The sequence below is a fragment of the Taudactylus pleione genome, unplaced genomic scaffold (assembly GCF_031769625.1).
Source record: "Taudactylus pleione unplaced genomic scaffold, aTauple2 ptg000201l, whole genome shotgun sequence".
Taxonomy (NCBI): domain Eukaryota; kingdom Metazoa; phylum Chordata; class Amphibia; order Anura; family Myobatrachidae; genus Taudactylus; species Taudactylus pleione.
In genome coordinates, this window is record NW_028284603.1 from 1,041,130 (window position 1) to 1,067,960 (window position 26,831).

Here is a 26,831-nt window from a genome sequence, read left to right on the forward strand (position 1 = left end):
ATGAGGCGTATGTGGGTGGTAACAGGGGAAGGTGCTTGAAAATGGGGAGTGGAGATCCGAACGCAGGCGTGCTTAAAGGTCAAAACGGGCGTTTTATGGGTGTGCATATTTAAAACAGCAGCGTCATTGACCACGTCACTGGGTTATTTTATAGCCAGAACTGCTCGCAAATTTGTGGTAGCAAACACCAACCACAAGAATAGCGAGCAGTTCATACGCTGGTCGATGTACTCGATTAATCTAATAAATAGCGGACATGACGTAGGATGCGAGCGGCCAGGGGGCGTTTTTAACAAATAAACGAGCGTATGTTTTGCTCGCTCGTTCAGACTTAGAGGTGTGAACAGACTGCAATGTGCGTACGGATCATTTGAATAGCCACCCCTTGTTTTTAAACGAGCGACCACAAATAGCGAACGGCTCTGAATGAGGGCCATTGTCTCCAAGATTCAGATAAGCAGAAAGGCAAAATAGTGCATTCCTACTGCAGCTGTGTACAGGGGCCTAACCCCCAAGTCTCTCCTGGTAAGGAGCGTTGCTAAACATTCCCATACAGAGAATGCCAGGGGTACATTTACTAAGCATCGATTTTGCAACGGTGATTTACTAAAGGCAAATCCGGAAAAAAAAAAATAGACTTTAGACTGCAATAGACCATCGGCCCAAACATTGATTATATTACACAACAACAGAAACCCGGGATTTACTAACCATTGCATTGCTCAGCTGCCCTAGCAAACTTTTAGGGGTGCATCCAATTACAGCGATACTTTTTCGCATGCCGCACTTTTCACCGACTTCACGTGTTTTAGCCGTGGAAATTTATCGTGCGCGCCCCCGCTATTCGCTGTATTTAATTCCAAAGGACGCAAAAAACCCGTTAGGCTGAGGCTACGGGAGAGTTAGGCACCAAGGGGGAAGGTTAGGTTTCAGCACCATCGGAGAGGGATAGGCTGCGGGGAAGGGGGGGGGGGGGGGGGGGGGTTAGGGTACTTACCTAGCCCCTGTTGGGATCCTGTGCATCGGGATGCCTCTGTCCTGACTGCCGGTCTCGCGTACGTATTCCCTCTAATAGACGCACGTTTGCACCATGTGGCTCTCAGTCCTCCATGATCTGAGGCGGTTTCCACCTTAACAATGATTTTTTTTTTTTACCACAATTGAACTTTGTTTCAAAGGTCAAGACAAGGATTTCAAACAAAAATATCTTTTTTAATACCCAGAAAGGGAAGGGGGGGAGGCGATCTAAATGAAAAAACAAAAGCCACAATATACAGATTCTATAAAATAATAATAATAATATTCAGGGGACCCATGGTAATGGAATCATTAAAGCCCAACTCCACAAGTACTATACATCTCAGCAATCCTGCGTAAGCTCGTGTGCAAAGACAAATGCATGGATAGAAATCAAGAGTTTAACGAAACAGATGAAAATGGAGGCGAATGGTTATGGGGCATCAGCCGATTCACAGCAGTTATAATGTCACACGATACACGGCGCAGTATAAGGGTTATTTAATGGAAACAGGGTAAATGAACTGCAGCCCATTGCAACCAATCAGATATTAGTTTTCAGTCTGCAGGAACATATACATTGAGAGCCATTATCTGATTGGTCGCTATGGATGGAGTCACACCCATCTGTGATTGTGACGCAGGCGTTATAAGCAGACCTCCCACAAAAGGACTTTATTATAATAAAGCCAGGCAGTTACAACGTCATGGGGCTTTGTCACTGTCATTTGGCTAATGCGTCTCGCCTGAGACAATCTCATTCATAAATACATTCAATAGATTACATCATATAATACTGGGAGGATTTGAAGCAACGATGGCAAGCACAAGGGGGTAGCGGGGGGCTCCGAATGCAAACAAAGGGTAGCCAGTGACTAGACCAAATAAAGACCAGCAAAGGATGAGATTGGGGGGGGGTCATGCACATACATTCAATGAGAAGCAACTCCCTGCAGAAGAGACATTACGCCAGTGCGGAAGAGAGGAACCCCGAGCTAACCAAGCGTACTGTTAGACTGGTTGGAAATGTAATATAACCGTATCTCAACGTTCTTTTGAGACATCTGAACAACCTCTCTCTATCCATCTTCCCGTCTCTCAGACACTGTGTTACCCAGCATGAAGACATGGATACAGAACCAGCACTCTGCTGCTGTGACTCTCACAATCAGGAAAAGAGACAGTTACAGGACGCAAGGCGGCAGCTCTCATGAATAGCGGTGGATATGTAAGATGCACTGTGTCGCTCTCTCCCGGCTGTCTCAGTGCTGCATGTTGCCAGCGTTCTCGTGGCTTGGTGGCGGTGTCTCTCTGGCCCCGGGCGTCCCCTTTTTGTGGCCCCGGATACAGTGAGCGCTGTTGCAGCAGTCGTCCTCGTCTTCGCTTTCAGTTGAGCTTTCACCAAACGCTCTGGGCTTCTCGTAGATACAACAGCCTGCGGGAGGAAAGAGACATTCTCAGAGGGCACGAGACCGTCAGCAGAGCCGACAGGGGGATGGGTTTACATTGTAACTATTGTTTTTCTGCACACAGAATAACATGTAATCTATCGGAAGGTAACAGTGTCCTGCTAAGCTTAGTATAAGAAGTATCCTCCTGTCTGTGACTCCCTTCTACGAGCTACAGTCTGGTATGCGTCATGTTACACCTCCCCCTAAGAGGGGCACATATATGTTCTTTGCATCGTACGTTACCCAGCACGTGTAGCTTTAGTTCCTTGTCCTAAAAAAATCCTAGAGTGAATTAAGGTGCCCATACATCTGTGACGGATCGCCACGATGCAGGGCTGCGATTGGATATTTCCGATCGCCCACCATCGATGTTCCGTCGTCGGATCGCGGACATTTGACATATCAAATGTCCCCGATTTGACGATTGCGATCATTTTTTGATCGCGATCGTCAAATCGCCGAAATCCAACATCGCGGCAATCCATCTCTGATGTATGGGGCCCATTACACCCATCACATTAAAACCACTGACAGGTGAAGTGAATAACAATGATTAGCTCACTACAGCGACACCTGACAAGGGGTGGGGTATAATAGGCAGCGAGTGGTCAGTCAGTTCTTGAGGTTGATGCATTGGAAGCAGGAAAAATGGGCAAGTGTAAAGCTGGGCATCCATTATACAATGATCTGTCAGATATCTGTCCAGTCTGGCTGGTTGGAATGAAAACCTGGTAATGTATGGGAGCAAATGACAATCGTCCATTTGCTCACAAACACTGAAAAATAGCCAAAAATGGTCGTTCAGACAAATTAGTAAAAACACACCAATTTAACCAAATTTGAACAATTTTTTTGTCCTTTTTTCAGTGTTTAAAACCATATGATCGACTGTCATTCGCTCCCTTACATTACCAGGTTTTCATTCTAACCAGCCAGATTGGACAGATAATTGTATAGTGGATGCCCAGCTTAAGAATCTGAGCGAATTTGACAAGGGACAATTTATGATGGTTATACGACTGGGTCAGAGCATCTCCAAAACGTCAGGCCTGGTGAGGTGCTCCCAGCATGCAGTGGTTAGTACCTACCAAAAGTTGTCCAAAAAAGGACATCGGTAAACTAGCGACAGGGTCATGGTCACCTAAGGCTCATTGATGTGCTTGGTGGGCGAAGGTTTGCCCGTCTGGTTCTATCCCACAGGACAGCTACTGTAGCACATATTGCAGAACAAGTCATTGCTGGCTATGATAGAAAGGTGTCAGGACACAGTGTATTGCAGCTTGCTGCGTATAGCTCTGAGTAGCAGCTGACCACTCAGAATGCCCATGCTGTCCCCTGTCCAGTGCTGAAAGCTCCTACAATGGGTATGTGAGTGTCAGACCTGGATCATGGAAGAAGGTGGCATGATCTAATGAATCAGGTTTTCTTTTACATTATGTAGACGGCCAGGTACGTGTACATTGTTTACCTGGGGGAGAGATGGCACCAGGACGCACTATAGGAGCCAGAGTGATGCTCTGGGCAATGTTCTGCTGGTAAAACCTTGGGTCCTGGCATTCATGTGGAAATTAGTTATGCTGGGCATACACTATACAATTATCGGGGCAATCCGCCCGATATCAGCGGATCGCCCCGATAATTGCACTATGTGTGTGGGTGACCGATGGTAAAATATTGATCGGTCTGTTATGCCAAATTGTCCAGCATGTCCTGCCAAAGCGATATTTTGTTGGTAAATGTCGGCCGCCCGACAGACATTTCCCCACAGGGAAGGACGGGGAAATGTCTCCTCCCCAGGGGCGGAGCACAGATAGCTGTGAGACATCTCATAGTGTATGCCCATGATATCTGCTGGGAGTCAGGGTGCCAGATAAAATGTCTGTCAGTCTGACAGGCATTTCGTCTGGCAGTGTATGCCCAACATAAGACACGTACCACCTACCGAAACATTGTTGCAAACCAAGTACACCCCTGCATGGCAACCGTTATTCCCTGATGGCAGTGGCCTATTTCAGCAGGATAATGCGCCCTGTACATTGCAAACATTGTTCAGGAATGGCTTGAGGAACATGACAAAAAGTCAAGGTGTTGACTTGGCCTCCAAATTTTCCAGATCTCAATGCGATCGAGCATCTCTGGGATTTGCTGTGATAGCAAGCCCGAGCTATGGAGGCCCCAACCTCGCTACTTACAGGACATAAAGCATCTGCTGCTAACGTCTTGGTGCCAGATACCTTCAGAGGTCTTGTGGGGTCCGTGCCTCGACGGGTCAGAGCTATTTTGGTGGCATGAAAGTGACCTATACAATATTAGGCAGGGGGTTTTAATGTTATGGCCGATGGGTGCATATCCATCTCTACAACGACACACGGGTAAATAGGAGTTGGAGATGCAGGATTTCTATGCTGCGGATGAGAGGAATAACAGTTTCCATGGTGACTATATGACGGAATCCATCGCACCAACACCCACTGTCAGATGTCACCAAGTATCTCTAAAGACATTTGCATCTAAATGTAGCCAAGCACAATGAATCACGGAGTGCACAGCCCTCGCTGAGAAGCTGGTGGACGTTATTGGTACCCACTCAGCTATATTTAAAGGAGACAAGAGAATTGTTAGTTACCATGGTGACAAGAGAAAGGGCGCTTAGGTTATCATCACCTTATTATTTATAGAGCACTGACATGTTAAGTAGCGCTGTACACTAACAAGATCATGACATAAGCATACTAGTGACAGTAAAAACTTCACTCTGCAGGACGAGGAGAGGCGTTTGTGGTGTAGCCCTGCTGTACACACCAGATGGTTTATATTCCTTTCACAGCTGAGGATTATAATACATGTAGTCTGACAATAAGTGGAGCAATACAGATTACAGGCAGCAAAACCTTATCCTGAAATTCTAGAACTGTACAGACTACAAGTATAAACTGTAATTAGAAGACAAGATGCAATAAAAGGTCAATGATGACACCGTACAGCTTCACTGACTGTCATATAGAAATTTATATCACATAGCAACGCCAGTCATGTGTCCAACCACACCCCCAATGCACACCCCTTTCTGCTTATGGCAACAAAAAGGTACACTCCGTGGGGACCTACGGCACTCGGGGCGTACACTCCGTGGGGACCCACGGCACTCGGAGCGCACACTCCGTGCGGACCTACGGCACTCGGGGCGTACACTCCGTGCGGACCTACGGCACTCGGGGTGTACACTCACTGCGGATTTAGACTACTGCGTTTCTGTAGGTGTCTAGGATTTAGAATGGGGTCTGCACAGCGACAGAGGGAACAGTCACACAGACGGCGCTCACATTTGGACGAGCGTCTTCCCAGGTGCTCGTTGTCCACGGTGTCACAAGTCCACTCCACTTTCTTGTCAGGTTTCCTCTTCCGCAGCTTTAACGTCAGGGAGCGGGGTTCCTGCAAAACAACCCGCAAGTCCGTTATCTGCGCAGGGGGCCGAGAGACACCGCACTTCACCGTGTCACAATAGGAAAGGGGTCTAATCACTGATCATTGTGGGATCTACGTGGGGCATATATATATATATATATATATATATATATATATATATATAGTGACCAAATATCTACATATACAGAGCTGTCACTATGGACCACCGCCCAGTATGGCTAACACCACTACGGGTAAATACTGACCCAAACCCTGGGCATGAGAATTCCCTCTCACCACACACTATAAGCCCCAGACATGCAGGACTTTGGAGAGGGAGAGGGGTATCCCCCATAGCCCCCGTTCTATGACGTCACTCACCGGCTGCGCCTCGCTCTCGGTGGTCACGGTGCTGGAGGCGGCTCCTCCCCCCACCGCCATCCCGGAGGATTCCGCCATGTCAGGGGAAAAGCTGGAAAAGTCCCAGCCGCAAGAAATCGGGATCAGCCCGCAGACACAGTCCGTATCCGCTTTGTTCCGGCGCTCTGTCCCTCAGCTTCCGGTCCTCTCGCTGATAGGGGTGGGAGCCGCTCCTGTTCCCCGCCGTTCCGTCTCGCTGGTGTGAGGGGACGGGCCCTATGCTCCGTACATCGCTGTAAGTCACCCTACCCACGTCCTGTTTACTCGTGTAGTGTATCCCTGCTGCCAGGAAGCAACATGGCCGACGCTGGTCTGTACAAGTAGGGCTTGGGCTCTGTGTCTCCACCCACCTTCCCGTTGATTGGCGGTGGCGGCCATTTTTGCGGAGACAATAACGTTCGCGTATATAGCTCTGGGCGCACATAAAATGTCGCCGCATTGCAGACAGGACTGGGAACCCAGGCGTCAGTTGTCGAAATATCCAATCACAGCCTCTATCGGCGTTTCGGAGCGGCCAATTAGCGCCTCGGAGACCGCTGCGTTCCACATGTGCATTATTTATCATCATCGGCGGCTCTGTCCGTGCGTCCTGGCAGAGGGGCGAGAGAGGAGCCCGTTGCCATAGTGACAGCGTCCCAGTAAAAGCTTCCGGCGGAAATGGAAACGACCGCGGGGTGGGGGGCAGAAAGCTGGGAAGAGAGAGGCACCAGAGACCTGTGGCAGGGGATGAGATCACGTGACCTCGTGGTAGGTGCCCCTGACGTCACCGGCGAGCCCGTGACGTCATGGCTTGCCCTCACCCTCACTTCCCCGTGACGTTATCCCTCCACTGTGTGTCTTGACGTCATCAACCCATTTGTGTCTCTGTGTCTGGTCCCATAACCCCTGTACTCGCCTGCAGCCTGGTCCCTGGCAGCAGCACCCCCATGGGGGCACTTATCATCTGCAGGGGCGGGAACCTGGGGCTTTCCAACTGCAAGGAAACTACAAGTGCCAGAGGACATGATACCGTGGGGCAGGACATAGTGCCAGTATCCTGGGGGTGACAGGGTGCCAGAGGACATGATACTGTGAGGCAGGACATAGTGCCAGTATTCAGAGGGTGACAGGGGACATGATACCATGGGGCAGGACATAGTGCCAGTATCCAGGGGGTGACAGGGTGCCAGAGGGCATGATACAGTGGGGCAGGACATAGTGCCAGTATCCAGGGGTGCCAGAGGGCATGATACCATGGGGCAGGACATAGTGCCAGTATCCTGGGGGTGACAGGGTGCCAGAGGACATGATACCGTGGGCAGGCCATAGTGCCAGTATCCAGGGGGTGCCAGGGGGCATGATACCATGGGGCAGGACATAGTGCCAGTATCCAGGGGTGCCAGAGGGCATGATACCATGGGGCAGGACATAGTGCCAGTATCCAGGGGTGCCAGAGGGCATGATACCATGGGGCAGGACATAGTGCCAGTATCCTGGGGGTGACAGGGTGCCAGAGGGCATGATACAGTGGGGCAGGATATAGTGCCAGTATGCAGGGGGTGACAGGGTGCCAGAGGACATGATACCGTGGGCAGGACATAGTGCCAGTATCCAGGGGGTGCCAGGGGGCATGATACCGTGGGGCAGGATATAGTGCCAGTATGCAGGGGATGACAGGGTGCCAGAGGGCATGATACCGTGGAGCAGGATATAGTGCCAGTATGCAGGGGATGACAGGGTGCCAGAGGGAATGATACCGTGGGGCAGGATATAGTGCCAGTATGCAGGGGGTGAAAGGGTGCCAGAGGGCATGATACCGTGGGGCAGGATATAGTGCCAGTATCCAAGGGGTGACAGGGTGCCAGAGGTAATGACGCCGTGGGGCAGGATATAGTGCCAGTATCCAGGGGGTGACAGGGTGCCAGAGGGCATGATACTGTGGGGCAGGACATAGTGCCAGTATCCAGGGGGTGACAGGATGCCAGAGGACATGATACCGTGGGGCAGGATATAGTGCCAGTATGCAGGGGGTGCCAGAGGGCATGATACCGTGGGGCAGGATATAGTGCCAGTATCCAGGGGGTGACAGGGTACCAGAGGACATGATACAGTGGGGCAGGATATAGTGCCAGTATCCAGGGGGTGACAGGGTGCCAGAGGACATGATACCGTGGGGCAGGATATAGTGCCAGTATCCAGGGGGTGACAGGGTGCCAGAGGGCATGATACCGTGGGGCAGGATATAGTGCCAGTATCCAGGGGGTGACAGGGTGCCAGAGGGCATGATACCGTGGGGCAGGATATAGTGCCAGTATCCAGGGGGTGACAGGGTGCCAGAGGGCATGATACAGTGGGGCAGGATATAGTGCCAGTATCCAGGGGGTGACAGGGTGCCAGAGGGCATGATACCGTGGGGCAGGATATAGTGCCAGTATCCAGGGGGTGACAGGGTGCCAGAGGGCATGATACCGTGGGGCAGGATATAGTGCCAGTATCCAGGGGGTGACAGGGTGCCAGAGGACATGATACCGTGGGGCAGGATATAGTGCCAGTATGCAGGGGGTGCCAGAGGGCATGATACCGTGGGGCAGGATATAGTGCCAGTATACAGGGGGTGCCAGAGGACATGATACCGTGGGGCAGGATATAGTGCCAGTATACAGGGGGTGACAGGGTGCCAGAGGGCATGATACCGTGGGGCAGGATATAGTGCCAGTATGCAGGGGATGACAGGGTGCCAGAGGGCATGATACCGTGGGGCAGGATATAGTGCCAGTATGCAGGGGATGACAGGGTGCCAGAGGACATTGACCTAGAGGAGGTGACAGGGTTCCAGAAGATTTCTCGGGGAGGAGACAGTTTGTCAGAGGACGTGATCCCAAGGGACAAGGCATGGTGCCAGTATTCTGGGTGAGAGAGGATGAAAAGGTGCCAGGGGACCGGGGGAGAGGACAGGGTGGCAAAGCACATGAACCCAGGATTGACAGAATTCCAGTGATGGGGACAGGGTGCCACGGAAGAAGGGATATTGCCCGGTGTGCCCCCAATCCGGCTCGCCAAAATATGTTTATATATTTATTTATTAAAGTAACTGATTTCTTATATATTGCCTACCCATGTCCAGTGTAATAAGCATCACCTATTATTGCAGTGGTATTTAGCCGTCAAGTGATGCATTACCAAGCGATACTCGTGCCCCTTGTAAAAGCCACTGCTTAGTAACTTTACCCCTAACAGGGGTATTCAATATGGAGCGAAAACTCAGTTTTTGCGATGTGTTCGCACCGATGACGTCATTTTCGCAGGTTTTAGTTTTACACCGTATTCAATTTCAAAGACTTTTCGCAGGTTCGAAAAGTCTTTGAAAAAAAACGGGGATAACTTTTCACCACTGAATAGGTGGCTAAAAAAAGTGCAGAATTGGGGTTTAGGGGTGCAGGCTTAAAAAAAAAAATAGCCTGCACCCCTGGGAATGACATTTTAAAAATAACTGTCAAAAAAAGTAAAAAAAAAAAAAATAGGGACACCCCAAAACATTTATTTAAAAATTGGGGTGAAAAAAAAAAATTTGAAAAAATTGTTTAAAACTAGGGAAATAGGTTCAGGGCTATTCTGTAAGTATGCGGCAGGTGTATTCTAGAATAGATTAATAGCGGCAGGTGCATATTTGCAGAATTTAAAAAAAAAAGACTTTAGGGACTTAGAAATATGCTAGTACCCATTTTCATGTACCTCAAATTTGATGGGACCACTTAAAAAAACGAAAAAAATAACCTAAGTGCTCTTCTGCATCACTTCTTCAATGTCGGGAAAAACACCTGCCGCAGCTATTTAAAACCCCGACTTTCATTTGCAGGCTAAAACGGGGGTACCCATAGTGATCCCCCATGTTTTTACAGTTTTAGGGGGGTCCTATAATTTATTCCAGGTAAATTTCATTTTTTTTCGACGATCCTACTTCGCCGGGTCCCGTTTTCGTAGCTTTCACATTGAATACGGGGATAAAGTGGGCGCGCGCCCGATACTTTATCCCAGGAAAATCTCCGATATGCAACGTAAACTTCGACAGAGAGGTTTACGTTCCATATGGAATACCCCTGTAAATGTTTGATTGGTTGCTTTAGTTTTAGTGCAAAGTTGGTAATTAACCCTCAGCAAAGGTTGTTTATTACCTGCGTGTTACAGGAGTGTTACTGCATTCCCAATCTCACACCCACAGCTTCAGAGGCCATGTTTAGTTGCATTAGTGGAGAGTGGCCATAGTTGACCCTAGGCTACTGCAAATGTCAATGGTGCGACTGATGTTGCATCTCCATCGCAAAAATGCACAGACCACACAGCCTGGACGTGGGCGTCTTACCACTCGTACACATATATGTGTGTGTTTTTTTTTTCTTTTATATATTTCTATTTTAATACACTGAGGGCCGGACTTGCAAGAAGCGAGCGCTCACTCTGAATCAGGGCGGCCGCTTTTAAAAAAAAAAAAAAAAAAAAAACCTGACCGCTCGCTAAGCTGTGGGTGACCACCCACAGCTTTTGCGAGCGGCCAGGTGATGGTCGCGTCATCGGGCTTGCGACGAGACCCTTGTGGTAGGGTCTCGTCTGCCGCAAGCCCCAGTGAGCTTCCGGCTCTAATAGAGCCGGAAGCTCACTACTGACATCACTGGTGATGTCAGTGGGGCCGCCCACAAACGGCAGGCATTCCTACATGAACGCCTCCGTTTGGCCAGCCACCCCCCCACCCCGTCTACAAAACGGGGCGAGCTGTCAATCAACATCGGCAGTCGCCCCGTTTGTAGCGAGCCCCGGAGCAAGTGAATTTCTCACTCGCTACGGGGCTTGCGCACGCCGCGCATGCCCAATGCACAACCATCGACCAATAAATCTCTTTACAAATAATGTCTATTGACCCCTATATACTGTATTTTACTGTGTATATTGGACCTGATTCAGACCCACTCGCTAGCAAGCGGCCGCTCGTTGCAGACGATGTTCGCTAATGTGCACATGCGCAAACTAGTACGAGCGATCGGAATGTGCTCGCTCGCCCTGCAAAAGACAGCCCAGTGGAATGAGTGACAGGCGAGGCCGTTTGTGGGTGGTAACAGGGGCAGGGCAGTAGTAACAAGGGAGTGGAGTTGCGAACGCAGGCATGCCTGAGTGTTTTAATGCCGTTTCAGAGGTGTGCATAATTAACAGCCAGCTTCTTAGTACACGTCACCTGGTTGATTATTACACTGAACTGCTCGCAGTGCTTGCGGTAGGGTACAGTCAACCGCAAGTGCTGCGGTCAGATCCGATGGTTCCCGATGTTCCGATACTTGTATATACTTTCTGGAGATGACGTACGCAGGTGGGCGTCTATGAATACAAAGTGATCGCTCGCCAAGATATAGTGGGCGTGCTTTTGTCTTGCTGTGCGAGCAGCTGCCTTGACGTCACTTAGCTGAATTTTCATACGCTGGGAGCGAGCGGCCGCATCTACCGAGCAGGTCTGAATCAGGCCCATTGTGTTGTCAATTACAAAGCAGGTTTTCTACCACAGACTAAAAACGGATAATTTGATAAGTTTAGAAAAAAGAGTCCGTTAAAGGTTCTGAGCCATATACAGGGCCAAATGTAATCGGGTGAGAGTTTAGAAAATGTGAGAGTTTAGCAGGAATCTCTCACATTGGTTGAGTTTTACCTTCAAAATGGGAAAACATCTGAATGAGATTTTAAATCGTGAGAGTTTTTTAAGTCTAAATAAACATGCAAGTTCACTCTGTTACTTTGTTTTTGGACTCTATTACATTGGCAAAGTTTAAAAAGTGTCAGAAACATTTGGCCCATAGACTTTTTTTTTCTCTGCTTTTTGAATGATCACTTTATTAGGTTCTGTTATTAGGTTATTATGTTCTTTATTAGGTTTCAGTTCTGGTCGGACAGCCCTTTGCAGGGTGTGAAAAAAATCTGGATGTTTAAAATTAAAAAATTATTTTTTATTTTTTTTTTTTTTAAATTTAAATTGGATTTTTTTATTTAAATAGATTTTTTATAAAAATCATCAAATAAACAAATAAACCAAGTAAAAACAATAATACAAAGTTTATTTAAATTACTGTAACTTTAATATATTTAATTTAAATGACTTGACAGTGTCACTATGAATTATGGCATGGCACAGCGAACTACACACAACTGCAAAAGGAAAGAAACAGCAATGATGTTAAAAGTTCCAATAGTTTACATTAGCCTTGCCTGATTTGTAAATCTGAATAATACCGCTTTTATTCCTAAATTCCAGGCCTGACCCAGAGGTTGGAACAGGGGGCCTGATTCAGACCCGCTCGCAAGCGGGTCGATGGTGGCCCAGTGCGCATGCGCACGACGGAGCCGGCTCTGTCGTACACATGCGCGAGACAAAGATAGCGACGGGCAAACAGTCGCTCCGGGTCTCGCTCCAAAGGGGGCGTGCTGTCGATGTTGAGTGGCAGCACGCCCCCTTTGGTAGGTGGGCTGGGGGAGTGACTGCCCAAACGGCGGCGTTCCCATGTGAACGCCTCCGTTTGGGGGCGGTCCCACTGACATCACAAGTGATGTCAGTGGGAGAGATTTCGGCTCTGGTAGAGTCGAAATCTCTCTGGGGCTTGCGGCCATGAGACCCTACCACAAGGGTCTTGTGGCAAGCCCGATGGTCGCGATAGTCATGCACATCTATCTGAGCGGCCAGGAGGCCGTTCTAAAAAAAAAAAAAAAAAAAAAAAAGACCAGCCCTGATTCACAGCGAGCGCTCTGTCAGAGCGTCCGGCTCTGAATCAGGGCCTCGGTTCCAAACCGGATCAGACCCGGAATTTAGCCGGCGCCGACCCAGTATATTCCCGAGTCGGTGCCGTTGACACCGGAGCCGGGTCTGCAATGACCCGGCTCTTCCGGCGTGGAAGTGGACGCTTGGAGATGTCATCTCCAAGTGCCACTGAACCCAGCCAATCGGCGTGCTCCAGGTCACCGTTACACGGATCACGCCGTTTACACTGCAGGGTTTCACGGTTAGATTGCCCGGTCACTTGACCCAAGGAGCTACCCGGGTTAACCCTGCAATAACCCGGGTTTTAGCTCTGGTGTAAAAGGGGTATAAGCCTACACCTTGGGTTAATTGAACCCCTTAAAAAGAAAAACAAGTTTTGCAGCTTTGTCAGTACCCAAACGGTTTCTCAGGTTTGACTGCACCAAACTAAATGTTGAAAATATTCTTTCTACTGAATTTGTGATGCTGCAGCTGCTACCGTGATATATTCATCACCAGCTACAGTTTCTGAACCAATGTGCGTTTTCCACCAATCTATCGGTGCCACTGATGACACAGCATCGTGGTCAAATGAGGTCATTAAACGGGGTTGCTTTTGCTTGGAACTTGACTAGTGTTGGTAGAAGGGTATTTGAATGTGGATATTTCTTGGATTTGTCTGGACTTGTCTTTGTATCACATGAGTCATAATTATATTCGGTCAGCAAGCAATAGCCATAGATAGAGACCTTTTATTAGTAGAGCAGCTAATCAAAGGTGAAAGGACTATGGTCCATACTGCACAGTCTGCCAATTACCAGTAAAAACGTGGATGTAGACTCTATAGCTCCGTACACACAGAGCGATCAGACAACGGTAAAGATATCATCTGATCGTCCTGCATGTGCTGGATGTTCGATGTCGAACATCCAGCTCGTGCACCAACCCCCAAACAACTATAACGACCCGCGATCGTGTAACCTGGTCAATATCGACCAGGTTGGCCTGCATGCACGGGCAATGGTCGAAATCGATATCGACCATCCGTGCCCGCTCATCGACCGTCGTTTGGGGGTTGGAAGGGCCCAAAAACAGGACGATATGAACGATAACGACATGATCGATATCGTTAACGTTCATTGTGTCCTGTTTAGTCGTACCGTGTGTACACACCTCAACTCTACATCCATGGTAAAACAAATATAATATATATTGAATTCTTGAAACACGACTGTCAAAAATTTCGTTATTAAAGTTAGTTTTAACAATACATTAAGCTCCTTGATTATTTTATTTAAAAAAAAATATAATAAATCATGTGATTTAAATCCGCACACCCTGGCCCTTTGCCCCCAGGACAACCTGAAGTCTCTATGGCATGGGTACAACAGGGTGCTGGAAACACTACTTAGAGATTCTGGCCCATAGTGACTTGATAGTTGCTGCAGATCTATCGGCTGCACATTCATGCTGCAAATCTTCCACCATACCCTAAAGGTGCTCTGCGGTGCTGAGATCTGGTGACCCTGGCGGCCATTGGAGTACACTGATATCAGTGTGAGATGGCGTCTGCTCTGTGACATGGCGCGTGATCCTGCTGGGAGAGGATGGGTAAGCGTTAGCCATAAAGGGATGCTCGTGGTCAGCTTGAACCAGTCTGACAATTCTCCTCTGACCTCTCTTATTAACACGACTATTTCACCCACAATACTGCCACTCACTGGATGTCTTTGTCTTGTCCACCATTCACTGTGCTCTAGAGACTGTTGTTGGTAAAATCCCATGAAATCAACACTTTCTACAATACCGTCTGGTGCAAACAGTCCTCAGTCACTCAGATCACATTTCTTCCCAATTCTGCTGTTAGGTCCGGGCAACAACTGAACCTCTTGACCTTGTCTGCATACAATTATGAATTTAGGCCCTGATTCAGACCCACTCGCGAGCGGCTGTCCGCTCGCAAGTGGGTCGATGTTCTGCACTGAGCATGCGCACGACGGAGGGAGCTCCGTCGTGCGCATGCGCCAGACGCGACGAGCGAAGGAAAATCCTTCGCTCGTTGTGTCTGATCAAAGGGGACGTGCTGTCGATGTTGATTGACAGCACGCCCCCTTTGGTGGGCGTGCCGGGGGCGTGCCTCCCTGACGGGGGCGTTCCCACGGGAACGCCTCCCGTCAGAAGCCGGCCCACTGACATCACTAGTGCTGTCAGTGGGAGTGATTTTGGCTCTGATAGAGCCAAAATCACTCCGGAGCTTGCGGTTGAAAACCTCAACCGCAGGCTCCGGCTCGCAGTTTCGATGGTCGCGATGGTCACGACCATCGCGGCCATCAAAATGCACGCTCGTATAGGCTGTGGGTGGTGACCCACAGCTATACGAGCGTCCAGGAGGACGCTCCATTTTTATGGAGGGCGGCCCTCATTCAAAGCGTGCGCTCTGCTCAGAGCGTACGGCTCTGAATGAGGGCCTTAGTTGCTACCACATGGTTGGCTGATTAGATATTTGCATAAATAGACCGGTGTATCTGATAAAGTGGTTACTGTGTGTATTGTCTTATTTTAGGTTATTCTGACTTTATATAGTAAGTTGTGTTATTTGAACTTATTGTAGGGATGACCATCAACACCCCTGTCATCAATGGTCGATGGTTTTCCATCATCAGTAAGGAACCATCGATGGTTGACTTATGCACAGGCGGCTGACATACACCATCAGGGATCAGCTATCGATGTTTATTGTGACCTCCCATTGATGGTGAAAACACCATTGATGGGCAACCCTAGCTTATTGTGAAACCGACACTTTAACCCTCAATTCTCTCCTCCAGCAACCAGATTGTAGGAGTCGCACAATTTGGGATTACTCAGCCTCTGCGGCCAGATGCTTCCTGCTTGTTGTTGCTATATAGGGAGGTTCATACAATGCTGTGTCAGTTTCTACCGCAGACAAAACCACAACATAGGACAATTGCAGTTCTGCTACTGTATGTGCATAGAGGGAGGATATTGTATAATAATAATATTTCACAGTCTTCATTCTAGCACCCTGCTCCTGTCACAACCCGTGCAGTTCCTCTTTCCTGCCTGGTGTCTTGTTCTCTGCTCTGGTGCTACTAGCACACTCAGCTGATGCAACAAACTGCTCAGCTACAGACCAGAGTGTGCTAGAAGCACCAGATCAGAGAGTGACACCCCAGGCAGGAAAGAGGAACTGCACAGGTTGTGACAGGTGCAGGGTGCTAGAGTGATCACTATTTCAGCCCCATCTACAGCCAGTAGGAGGGCCCCCAATACCGAGAAACTCCCTCGCTCACTCTCGCTTCTGGAGAATATGGGACACCCCCTTCGTCTGTATATGAAGTTACATGACCCCCCCTTTACTTGATGTAAAACCCTCTACTCCCAAGTTTCCCATGTTGTATCGCCCTGCTGGAGTAACATGTGCTGCATTATTGAATTGAGAGAGATTATTTATAAAGTATTTTACCAGGATCAAATAAATTGAGAGTCTCCACACACACGTCACGGCTCTATCACATACATTTGTGCCCAAATTACAGAATAGTATCACTCAGTATTACAATAAGGTACAAACACAAACTAAATAGATACTAACCTCAGTACATTCAGCCCAGATTATCTCTATAGTAAGATAGGTGGGAAGGTCGGGGACAGAACACTCTGTTCCAGGCGGAGGGGGGCATGTTAGAGAGTCAGCACCTTGAATTCCGTCCAGTTTAAATGATTTGTTTTGGGAAATATAAAGTAATCGCCTTTATATGTAACGTGTGTTGCTCAGTGGGATCATGAGTGATTTAAATATTTTTTTTTTGTATGCTTTTGTGCAGATAACGCTATGACATCACCGTGATGTCAGAATGAGGTCACACCGATGCTTGCGGAGATGGAGGACTGGCGCAAGTAAGACCCTTAACATTTGATGTGTATAGTTTATAGATTGTCCAGCTGAACCTCTCAGGGCAATTGTATTCATTATAAACATAAGTGCAAGAGTAGGTATCCTGCATGGAGAACCCTGGTTCTTTGCGTCTTTATTAACATTATTTTTAGGATTTATTAATATTACAACACCGTGTCCTTCCACCAGTACCTTCTGTATACTGTCAGCACTTTCACTGAACCCTACATGCGGGGCTGATGCGTTGCCCTCACCAACTGTTCAACACGGGATGCAGTCAAAAAGCCGGCGGTCGAAATGCCGACCGCCAGCTTCCCGACTGTCAAATGCCGGCAGGGTACTAATGACAGGCGTCGAAATCTCGACGCCTACCATTATACCTACGCCGGGAGCCCGACGCCCAGCATACCGAACGAAGGTAAGCCGGGTGTGGACAGCCGCGGGGGGGTTAGATTAAGGGCTCCTGGGGGGGACTTAGGGTTAGGCACCTCCCCCCCCGGGAGGGTTAGGGTTAGGCCAGGGGAAGGGGGAGTTAGGGTTAGGCACCCCAGGGGGGAGGTTAGGGTTAGGCACCCCCCCGGGAGGGTTAGGTGTAGGCTGTGGGGAGGGGGGGGTTAGGTTTAGGCACTTACTGGGGGAGGTTAGGGTTAGGCACCCCTAAGGGAGGGTTAGGGGGGGAGAGGGTTAGAAACTTACCTTAGTCGGGATGCTGCTTTCCAGGGTCGGTATAACATCTGCCTGGCTAACATCCGGCGGTATTTCATACCGATCCCATTCAACACAGCTCAGCTGGAAGAAAGAGGTGCCATGATCACGGAAGAAGTACCCAATGCAGCCCCCAAAGTGTACCAGTTTGGCCATCACTGAATTAGTACAGTAGCATCACTGTACCCCCACTCTCAGCTGCCATCTTTTCAGATATGTTTGATAAGTGGGCATCTTAAATATGTATTCGTCTACCCAGTCAGCAAAGGTCATACTTGACATTCGATGCCAGCAGTATCGGGCATTGCGGCACTGCTGGAGTCTAGGAGGAAACCAACCTGAGCCCAGCATGCAGTACAAATCAGCAAGTAGAGATCTGGGAGGGGGGTGTAGAGGTATGAGGACAATAGAAACGCCTAAATGATGTAAATATAGAGGCACCAGATAATGGAGATAGAATTCGCTGCAGATAAGGTTTTTATAGGAACTTCCAGACCGGTTCTTCCTTAAAGGCAAGAAGTCTGCTCTACATAGGAAAAAAATCTGCCGCTTTTACAATGAATAGTGCATTGGAGAACGGTCAGGATTTGAGGGTACTTGATGCTATGTTAGTGCACCCAGTGATGTGTGGGATGGGCTGCATGGAGCAGGTTCCGGGCTTCTTAATACATGTTGGTTTCTAAAAAGAAAAGTGTCACTGGCATTGGGGTTAATGATCCCAATGACCTGTTCTGTTCTTCTTGTTTTCTCGTTGTCTGATTGTGCAGTGTGTATAGTCGGCCCAGACATACACTGGTACATGCTCAGTGCACTTCCGCGCAGCTCTATGAATGAGCCCTTGAATGAAACCGCATAAATGGAAGCAGCATTCCCACATAAAAGGGGGTTTCTCCTTTTTAAATAACAAATGCATGCATCTAGTAGTTGTTTTTATCTAGGCTGTCCTCTTGCAAATCATTATCTCCTTTTTCTACTTCAGGGTCCATAGGGGGTCCACAGGGTTGACCTTGGGGTATAGCTGGATCTGGATCCACGGGCACCACGCAGTTAAAGCTTTGCTGCTCCCAGGATGCACTTGGGTCCGTCCTCCTCTATACCCCGCCCCGGCCACAGGCACCTCAGTTTTAGTTGGTGCCCGGCCGGAGTCGGGTCACCCTGTCGCAGTGGGGCTGCAGGAGCAGCCCCTAAGCTTTATTTTAAAAGAGAAATTTTTTATTTTTTTCTACTTTTTTTACACTGTTAGAGCGGCAGCATCAGACTGTCCTTTAGGACGTCCACGCTGCCGCTCCTTCTCCCCGCTGGCGCCGCGACGCCAGTACAGCTCTGGGGATCGCGGCGGGACCCCAGAGCCTGTACTAGCCGGGCTCTGGGGACTCCCTTGACTGCTGCCGGACGCGACGGGGATCAGGTAAGCGCGGCGACCCGCGGATACTTCAATGCAGTCAGGAGCCTCCGGTCTCTGGGGACAGACCGGAGGCGCTAGCGGCGGCGGGCTCCCCCTCAATTGAGGAATACCCCGCGTGTACGCTAGACCACCAGGGTATCAGGCTGGTAGCGGGACCGGCAACCCGGGGGTTAATTGCTAGCCAGGGGAGGCAGCCTTCCCTGTCTAGCGGCTCCTCCCCTCAGCTCAGCGCGCCTTTCAACCAGGAGTCTGGCGTCGCTGAGCTGCTCTTATCTCTCGGCCACTCCTCCTCTGAGGTCTCCGGCGGCCATCTTTACTGGCACATCGCAGACTCCCAGGCGGTGTCAAGTGGACCGGTCCCCCTGTGTACCTCTCCCCTGCTAAAGGACAGTGTACACAGCGCTATAGCCCTCCCAGACACTGAATCTGGGCGGTTGATTGTAGCGGAAGGTGCAGTGAGTATAACTGTTCTGCATTGTATGTGACTATTGCTAGTGCTGCCTGTCTGTGACTTATTCTCCTTGCTGTCAGCTTATAACTATCCCTTTCCTTCTCCTACGGCCCGGCAGGTGTGTGGGGGAAGGGCGTTTTTCTGAGACCCTCACTTATATAAAACACGTATTTGTGGGGTCAGTCACATACTGTTGTGTGCTACACAGTACCATATCTGGGCTGTTGTGTCGCATACTGGTGAGTGCGCGGGTGTTAAAACCGTAATTCCTCTGGTGATACCTGTTTCTTGTGATTTACGGTATCATGTCTGATGAGGAGACTGAGCGCTCTGTGGCTCCTGTGCTATTTTCCTGCAGACGCTGTGCTGCTGGAGTTGATGGGGAGGACTTATCTCAGGATGGTCTGTGCGGGCGGTGCCAGCTGGTACCGGGCCCCTCCAACCCCCCTGTATCACAGGACCCTCCTTGGGCGATGTTTTCACAGGTGCTGGCGTCTATTGCGGACCGGTTATCGGTCCCATCAGCGGTCCCTTCTAGGGCGTTACCGCAGCCCACCATCCCCCATTCCCCGAGGGTTCCACAAATGTTGCGGTCTTCCCCCGGGGCCCAGACTGTGGGTCCTTACTCGGGACTGCCTGTGTATGTGCAGTCTTCCCCAGGGACGCGTCAGTCTGTAGTGCCTTTGCAGAGTTTTGCTCCGACGACTCCTCCGCCTTGGGTGGATGTTCTATCCAGCTCCGTACAGAGTCTGGCGGCTTCATCCTCGGCGTTTCAGTCCATGTTGCAAGGTGATGTGCCACCAAGGGTGTCTAAACGTCCGGTTGTGAGTTCACTAGCTGCGCAGTTGTCGGACTCGGAAGTGTCCTCAGATGATGGAGAAATCCATGAGGACTCTGACTCTGATGTCATGGGGCAGGAGGTGGAAGCTAAGTCCTCCATTAATGTTCCAGCCTTAGTTAGGGCGGTGCGGGCTATCCTACATGTTGAGGATGATGCGCCGGCTCCTAGGTCGAAGTTTCCTAATTTTAAAAAGGCCAAGGTGACCTCAACTGTGTTCCCCCTGTCTGATCAATTATCGGATCATATGGCGGCGGCCTGGCAATTACCTAGTAAGAGGTTCCATCCACAGAAGAGGTTGGCGGCGAACTATCCTTTTCCTGAAGCTCATTGCAGGAAATGGGAAACTCCGCCGGCGGTGGATTCCCACGTTACCCGCTTGATCAAAAGCGCGACGCTGCCATTGCCGTCTATCTCCTCTTTGAAGGATCCCACGGACAGGAAGGTGGAGACTTGTTTAAAGTCCATTTATTCTCTTTCCGGGGCGGTGGCTCGCCCGTCCATGGCTATCTCCTGGGTGGCTAAAGCCATTGAGGCATGGGCCAATGCCTTGGAGGATACCTTTCCTGATGAGGCTCCGGATATCCAGAGAGCGTTAGTGGGACAGATGCGGGATGCAGCTTCCTATATTGGGGAAGCGTCTTTGGATGCCAGCCTGCTCACTTCTAGGGTGTCGGCTGCAGCGGTGTCTGCTCGGCGCTCCCTGTGGCTGAGGTCCTGGAGGGCTGATGCAGATTCAAAAAAGGGTCTGGAGGCCTTGCCTTTTAATGGTGATTTACTATTTGGTCCGGATTTGGACAGAATAGTGGATACTTTGGCTAAGTCCAAGTCGGCTTTTCTCCCTTCGGCCTCTGCGCCGGCTAAAGTGAGGAGCTCTGCCTTTCGGTCCTTTCGGGTTCAGGGTAAGGCCAAGGGCCAGTCCTTCCCGAGACATTCGGCGACCAAGGCCGCACCCAAGCCCAAGAAGCAGGCATGGAGTGCTCGGCGCCCTTCTTCCAAGCAGGAGGATAAGCCTGCTGCCTGATGGGACGGGCCTCTCTCTGGGGGACCCCAGAGTGGGAGGCCGACTTCTCCAATTCGCCCAGTGTTGGCACAATACCACCACGGATGCCTGGGTTCGAGAAGTAGTCTCTCAGGGGTACGCCCTGTCTTTTCGGTTCAGGCCGCCCCACCAGTTTTTCTGTACGAGTCCTTCTCTGGACAAGACCAAAGCTGGTCAGATTCAGGTAGCTATAGAATCCTTGCTACAAGCAGGGGTCATTGTTCCCGTTCCGCAGTCTCAGCGCGGGACGGGGTACTATTCTACTCTGTTTCTGGTACAGAAACCCAATGGTTCTCATCGCCCTATCCTGAATTTGAAGTCTCTGAACAGATACCTCAGAGTTCCCAGGTTCAGGATGGAAACGTTACGTTCCATCATTCTGGCGATGGAACCCGGGGATTATATGGTCTCCCTCGATATCCAGGACGCCTATCTCCATGTGCCCATAGCACCGGCACATCAGCGGTATCTGAGGTTTGCTATCCTGAACCATCACTACCAATTTCGGGCGTTGCCTTTTGGCCTTTCCACGGCTCCGAGGGTGTTCACCAAGGTGATGGCGGTTATGGCTGCCCACCTTCGGGGTCAGGGTCTACGTCTGTTGCCGTACCTGGACGATCTTCTGCTGCTGGCGAGCTCCCCGGAGGTGCTTCTTCGACATCTCCACCTGACCATTGCTTGTCTTCAAGCACACGGGTGGTTGATAAACTGGAAGAAGTCCTCCCTGATTCCATCACAGCGGATGGTTCATTTGGGAGCCCTGCTGGATTCTCGTCAGCAGCGGATTTTCCTGACTCCAGAGAAGGTCTCCTCCCTGCAGCTGCGGATACACAGTTGCCTGAGCAGTTGCCGCCTGTCGGTCCATTCAGCTATGAGAGTTCTGGGGTCCATGGTGTCGACATTCGACATGGTGGAATTTGCCCAGTTCCATTCCCGGCCCCTGCAGGGACTGATTCTATCGGAATGGAACGGGTTACCTCACCGGATCCGCTCTCAGATGCTGGTGTTGTCCGCGGAGGTTCGGCAGTCTTTGGCTTGGTGGCTTCAGATGGTGCATCTGGTCGAGGGGCGCCCCTTTTGGATCCCGGACTGGGTCCTGCTCACGACGGATGCCAGTCTTCGGGGTTGGGGGGCAGTGACCGGCTCATTATCGCTTCAGGGTCGTTGGTCCGCGGAAGAAGCACTTCTCCCCATCAACATCCTGGAACTGCGGGCTGTGTACAGGGCCCTGCAGTCGACCGGCCCCGCTCTTCACGGAAGGGCGGTTCAGGTGCAGTCCGACAACGCCACCACGGTGGCGTACATCAACCACCAAGGGGGAACTCGCAGTCGGGCAGCAATGTCGGAGGTGTCTCGCATTCTTGCTTGGGCGGAGTGTCACATTCCAGCGATCTCGGCAGTCTTCATTCCCGGAGTCCTCAATTGGGAGGCGGACTTCCTCAGCCGTCACGATGTGCATCCCGGGGAATGGTCGCTTCACCCAGAGGTGTTTCAGCTACTCGTGGACAGGTGGGGGCTGCCGGAGCTGGACTTGATGGCCTCCCGTCACAATCACAAGTTGCCCGTTTACGGGTCAAGGACAAGAGACGCAGGCGCCTGTCTGGTAGACGCTCTGTCGGTGAAATGGACGTTTCACCTGGCGTATCTGTTTCCTCCGATATCCTTACTTCCTCGGGTTCTGCGGAAATTCAAGCAGGACGGCGGCACACTCGTGCTGGTGGCTCCGGCGTGGCCCAGACGTCCTTGGTACTCCGATCTGAGGTGCCTCTCCATCGACGCTCCGTACCTTCTTCCTCAGCGTCGGGACCTGTTGTCTCAGGGGCCCTGCCTTTACCCGGATCTGGGTCGGCTGTCTTTGACGGCGTGGCTCTTGAGACAGCCGTCTTGAGGTCTAGGGGTTTCTCCAGTTCAGTGATTGGTACCATGCTTAGGGCACGCAAGCCTGCTTCCGCGCGGATTTACCACAGGGTGTGGCGCACTTATTTTCAGTGGTGTGAATCCAGAAACTATGATCCGCAGGTGTTCCGGGTTTCCAGAATCTTGGAATTTCTTCAATCGGGTTTGGACCTCGGCTTACGCCTGGCCTCTCTGAAGGTTCATGTGTCTGCTTTGTCCGTGTGGTTTCAGCGACGGATTGCTACACTGCCAGATGTTTACACCTTTTTCCAAGGTGTTCTCAGGATCCAGCCTCCCTTCGTGCCTCCGGTGGCTCCGTGGGACTTGACGGTGGTACTGAGGGTCTTGCAGGGTCCTCCTTTTGAGCCGCTTGAGTCGGTGGAGCTCAAGTGGCTGACGTTTAAGACCATTTTTCTTCTGGCAATTGCTTCGGCCAGGAGGGTTTCAGAATTGGGGGCGCTTTCCTGTCGCCCTCCTTTTCTGATTTTTCACCAGGACAGGGCAGTGCTCCGCACGCGTCCTGAGTTTTTGCCCAAAGTGGTTTCAAAGTTCCACATTAATCAGGAACTTGTTGTGCCAGCTTTTCAGTCACCTGATCTTTCTGCTGGTGAGGCTTCCTTGGATGTGGTCCGGGCACTTAGAATCTATGTGGACCGGACTGCTTCGGTTAGGAAGTCGGATTCTTTGTTTGTCCTCTTCGGTTTTCACAAGAGGGGTTGGCCTGCCAACAAGCAAACGTTAGCCCGTTGGCTTCGTTCAGTTATTTGTGAGGCTTATGCGCAGGAGGGTTTACCTGTGCCAGCCTCTGTTAAGGCTCATTCCACTCGTTCTGTGGGTCCCTCTTGGGCTGCTAGACGTGGCGCCTCCGCTGTTCAGCTGTGTAAGGCGGCTACTTGGTCTTCAATTCAGACGTTTTTGAGGTTTTATGCGTTTGACACCTTCGCCTCTCAGGATGCATCCTTTGGGCGCCGGGTACTCCTTTCAGCACAGGAGCGTCCCCGCCCTTAGTTGAACTGCTTTGGGACATCCCCAAGGTCAACCCTGTGGACCCCCTATGGACCCTGAAGTAGAAAACAAGAGATATGGTAAGAACTTACCTTTGTTATCTCTGTTTCTACGAAGTCCATAGGGTCCACAGGGCGCCCGCCCTGACGCACCTGGCTTCAAATGGGCTGTGTGGCTGGTCACCGGTTTTCCGTCTCCCATTTCTGTGAGTATGGTTTCTTGTGTGTTCCAGTCTTCCTTCTCTCTGTTTAGTCTCCTCCTCCGGCCTTAGCTGCTTACCAACTGAAGTGCCTGTGGCCGGGGCGGGGTATAGAGGAGGACGGACCCAAGTGCATCCTGGGAGCAGCAAAGCTTTAACTGCGTGGTGCCCGTGGATCCAGATCCAGCTATACCCCAAGGTCAACCCTGTGGACCCTATGGACTTCGTAGAAACAGAGATAACAAAGGTAAGTTCTTACCATATCTCTTGTTGTAATACCTCCCAAATATGGCTGATACAGGGTCACGGCTCTCAGCGTGTCATGTGATAGATAGAGAGGGGAGAAGGAGGGGAGGGGGATGTCACAGTGCACAGACAAATCACATTGCCTGGCTGCTAGTCAGCCTGCTGCATGGAGATGTCATGTGGTGGCGAGGGAGAGGATGTCACATAGCAGGCAAAACCTCTCTGCTCCACTACATCAGGTGTCATGTGATGGCAGAGGGGGGAGAAGGAGGGGAGGGATGTCACAGTGCACAGACAAATCACATTGCCTGGCTGCTAGTCAGCCTGCTGCATGGAGATGTCATGTGGTGGCGAGGGAGAGGATGTCACATAGCAGGCAAAACCTCTCTGCTCCACTACATCAGGTGTCATGTGATGGCAGAGGGGGGAGAAGGAGGGGAGGGATGTCACAGTGCACAGACAAATCACATTGCCTGGCTGCTAGTCAGCCTGCTGCATGGAGATGTCATGTGGTGGCGAGGGAGAGGATGTCACATAGCAGGCAAAACCTCTCTGCTCCACTACATCAGGTGTCATGTGATGGCAGAGGGGGGAGAAGGAGGGGAGGGATGTCACAGTGCACAGACAAATCACATTGCCTGGCTGCTAGTCAGCCTGCTGCATGGAGATGTCGTGGTGGCGAGGGAGAGGATGTCACATAGCAGGCAAAGCCTCTCTGCTCCACTACATCAGGTGTCATGTGATTGCGGCTGGCACTGTGATATGCAGAATGCTACGTCATTACTAGCAGCCAGAAGAAACAAACCAAGGACATATGGTAATCATCAAGTTTCTTGTCACTGTAAGTTAAGTTAATTGGGCGGCGGACGGTGATTAGAGATACATTTTGTACTGACTAGCAAGCTTTCTTGCAGAAAAAAAAAGACAAAAACATTTTCCTTGGACATTAGTACATAGACAATTTGGGAAGTTATCCATCCAGGTGTTGCTATGATAGTGACACAATCCTGCCCTTTTTTTTAAAAATTCCCATAGAAATGCAAGTGTCTATAAATTAATAACGTAGATGGCTTTGAAGGGACCCTTGCATTCTGTCTGACAGCTGCTGGGGCTGTGAACAGTCGCTATGGTCACGTATTCATGTGACTGAAACTTGGCTCTCTCACGGCACTATAACAAATACAGTAACAGAAGGCCCAGCACTGAGGAATGCACTTGTAGTGCGTATTCTTACTACTATTAGTGTGATTTATAGAACATTAGCTGGTGAATGCTGAGTGAGTGCCTGGCCAGACTGGCAATACCAGGTGTGGAAACCTGTTCCGCCACTGGGGGGAGTGCGACAAGAATGCCCCCCCAGCTAATGTGGTAGAACCCGTACAGGCCATGCTAATGGCAGCTAGGCTGATGTATGAGGGGTTTAAGAAAAGTTTGTTAGGCTTAATGGCCCTTTAATTAGTCTGTTGAATCCTTGTCTTCTCGCTTCTGCCATATTTACTTGTTTGCAGGTATTTATATAGCAAGGACCTATTTCCCAGTACAGAGATTAATCACTTCACATCAGTCCCTGCCCCAGTGTAGTTTACAAACTATGGGGCTGATTCATCATGGATCGCAATAGCTTACACAGATCGGTCGATGGTGCATACTTCGCAGTGCGCGTGAGTTAGCATTGCGATGGCTCTGCGATCACTCACGCAGAAAGAAAGCCGTCGCAGAGTGAGTGACGGGAGGTCAGCGTTTGGGGGCGGTGACGGGGGAGTGGCCGGAGAAACGCAGGCGTGCCTGTCCGTTTCAACGCCGTTGCCTGGGCGTGCATAAATTAGCCACTGCGACGGCATATACGCAGCTTGTGTACTCACTGCGTGCGACGAAGTTAGCAATTTCTGAGTAAGGTTAGACCTGCCGTAATTCTGCGTGAGGGTCCGGTGTTACCTATGTATACACAGGACTGCGAGGTATTACGGGTGGGAGATAGCGGTAGTGGGCGTCTCTATGCTGGCTGTGCGACTTTTGCAATTGCAGACATTAGCATATTTTCGCAGCAGACCTCTGTGCGTAATCGCAGCTGCGATCTCAGTAGC

The 26,831-nt window shown here is 50.4% G+C and overlaps 2 protein-coding genes across 2 annotated transcripts in view; one reads left to right on the plus strand and one right to left on the minus strand.

Moving 5' to 3' along the window:
- Positions 1–1,191: 1,191 nt before the first annotated feature.
- Positions 1,192–6,577, minus strand: PPP1R11 (protein phosphatase 1 regulatory inhibitor subunit 11). The gene is made up of 3 exons (XM_088477199.1): positions 6,255–6,577; positions 5,792–5,900; positions 1,192–2,452 (listed from the first exon to the last, which is right to left on the minus strand). The coding sequence occupies exons 1-3, from the start codon at positions 6,330–6,332 to the stop codon at positions 2,280–2,282; spliced, it is 360 nt and encodes a 119-aa protein (XP_088333325.1). The 5' UTR covers positions 6,333–6,577; the 3' UTR covers positions 1,192–2,279.
- Positions 6,578–6,829: 252 nt separating this feature from the next.
- The window catches only part of MGAT1 (alpha-1,3-mannosyl-glycoprotein 2-beta-N-acetylglucosaminyltransferase), a 36,765-nt gene continuing 16,763 nt past the window's right edge, over positions 6,830–26,831 (plus strand). The window contains exons 1-2 of the mRNA XM_088477472.1: positions 6,830–7,040; positions 16,890–16,962. The gene's annotated coding sequence lies outside the window, so the exon portion shown is untranslated. The remainder of the gene's footprint in view (positions 7,041–16,889; positions 16,963–26,831) is intronic.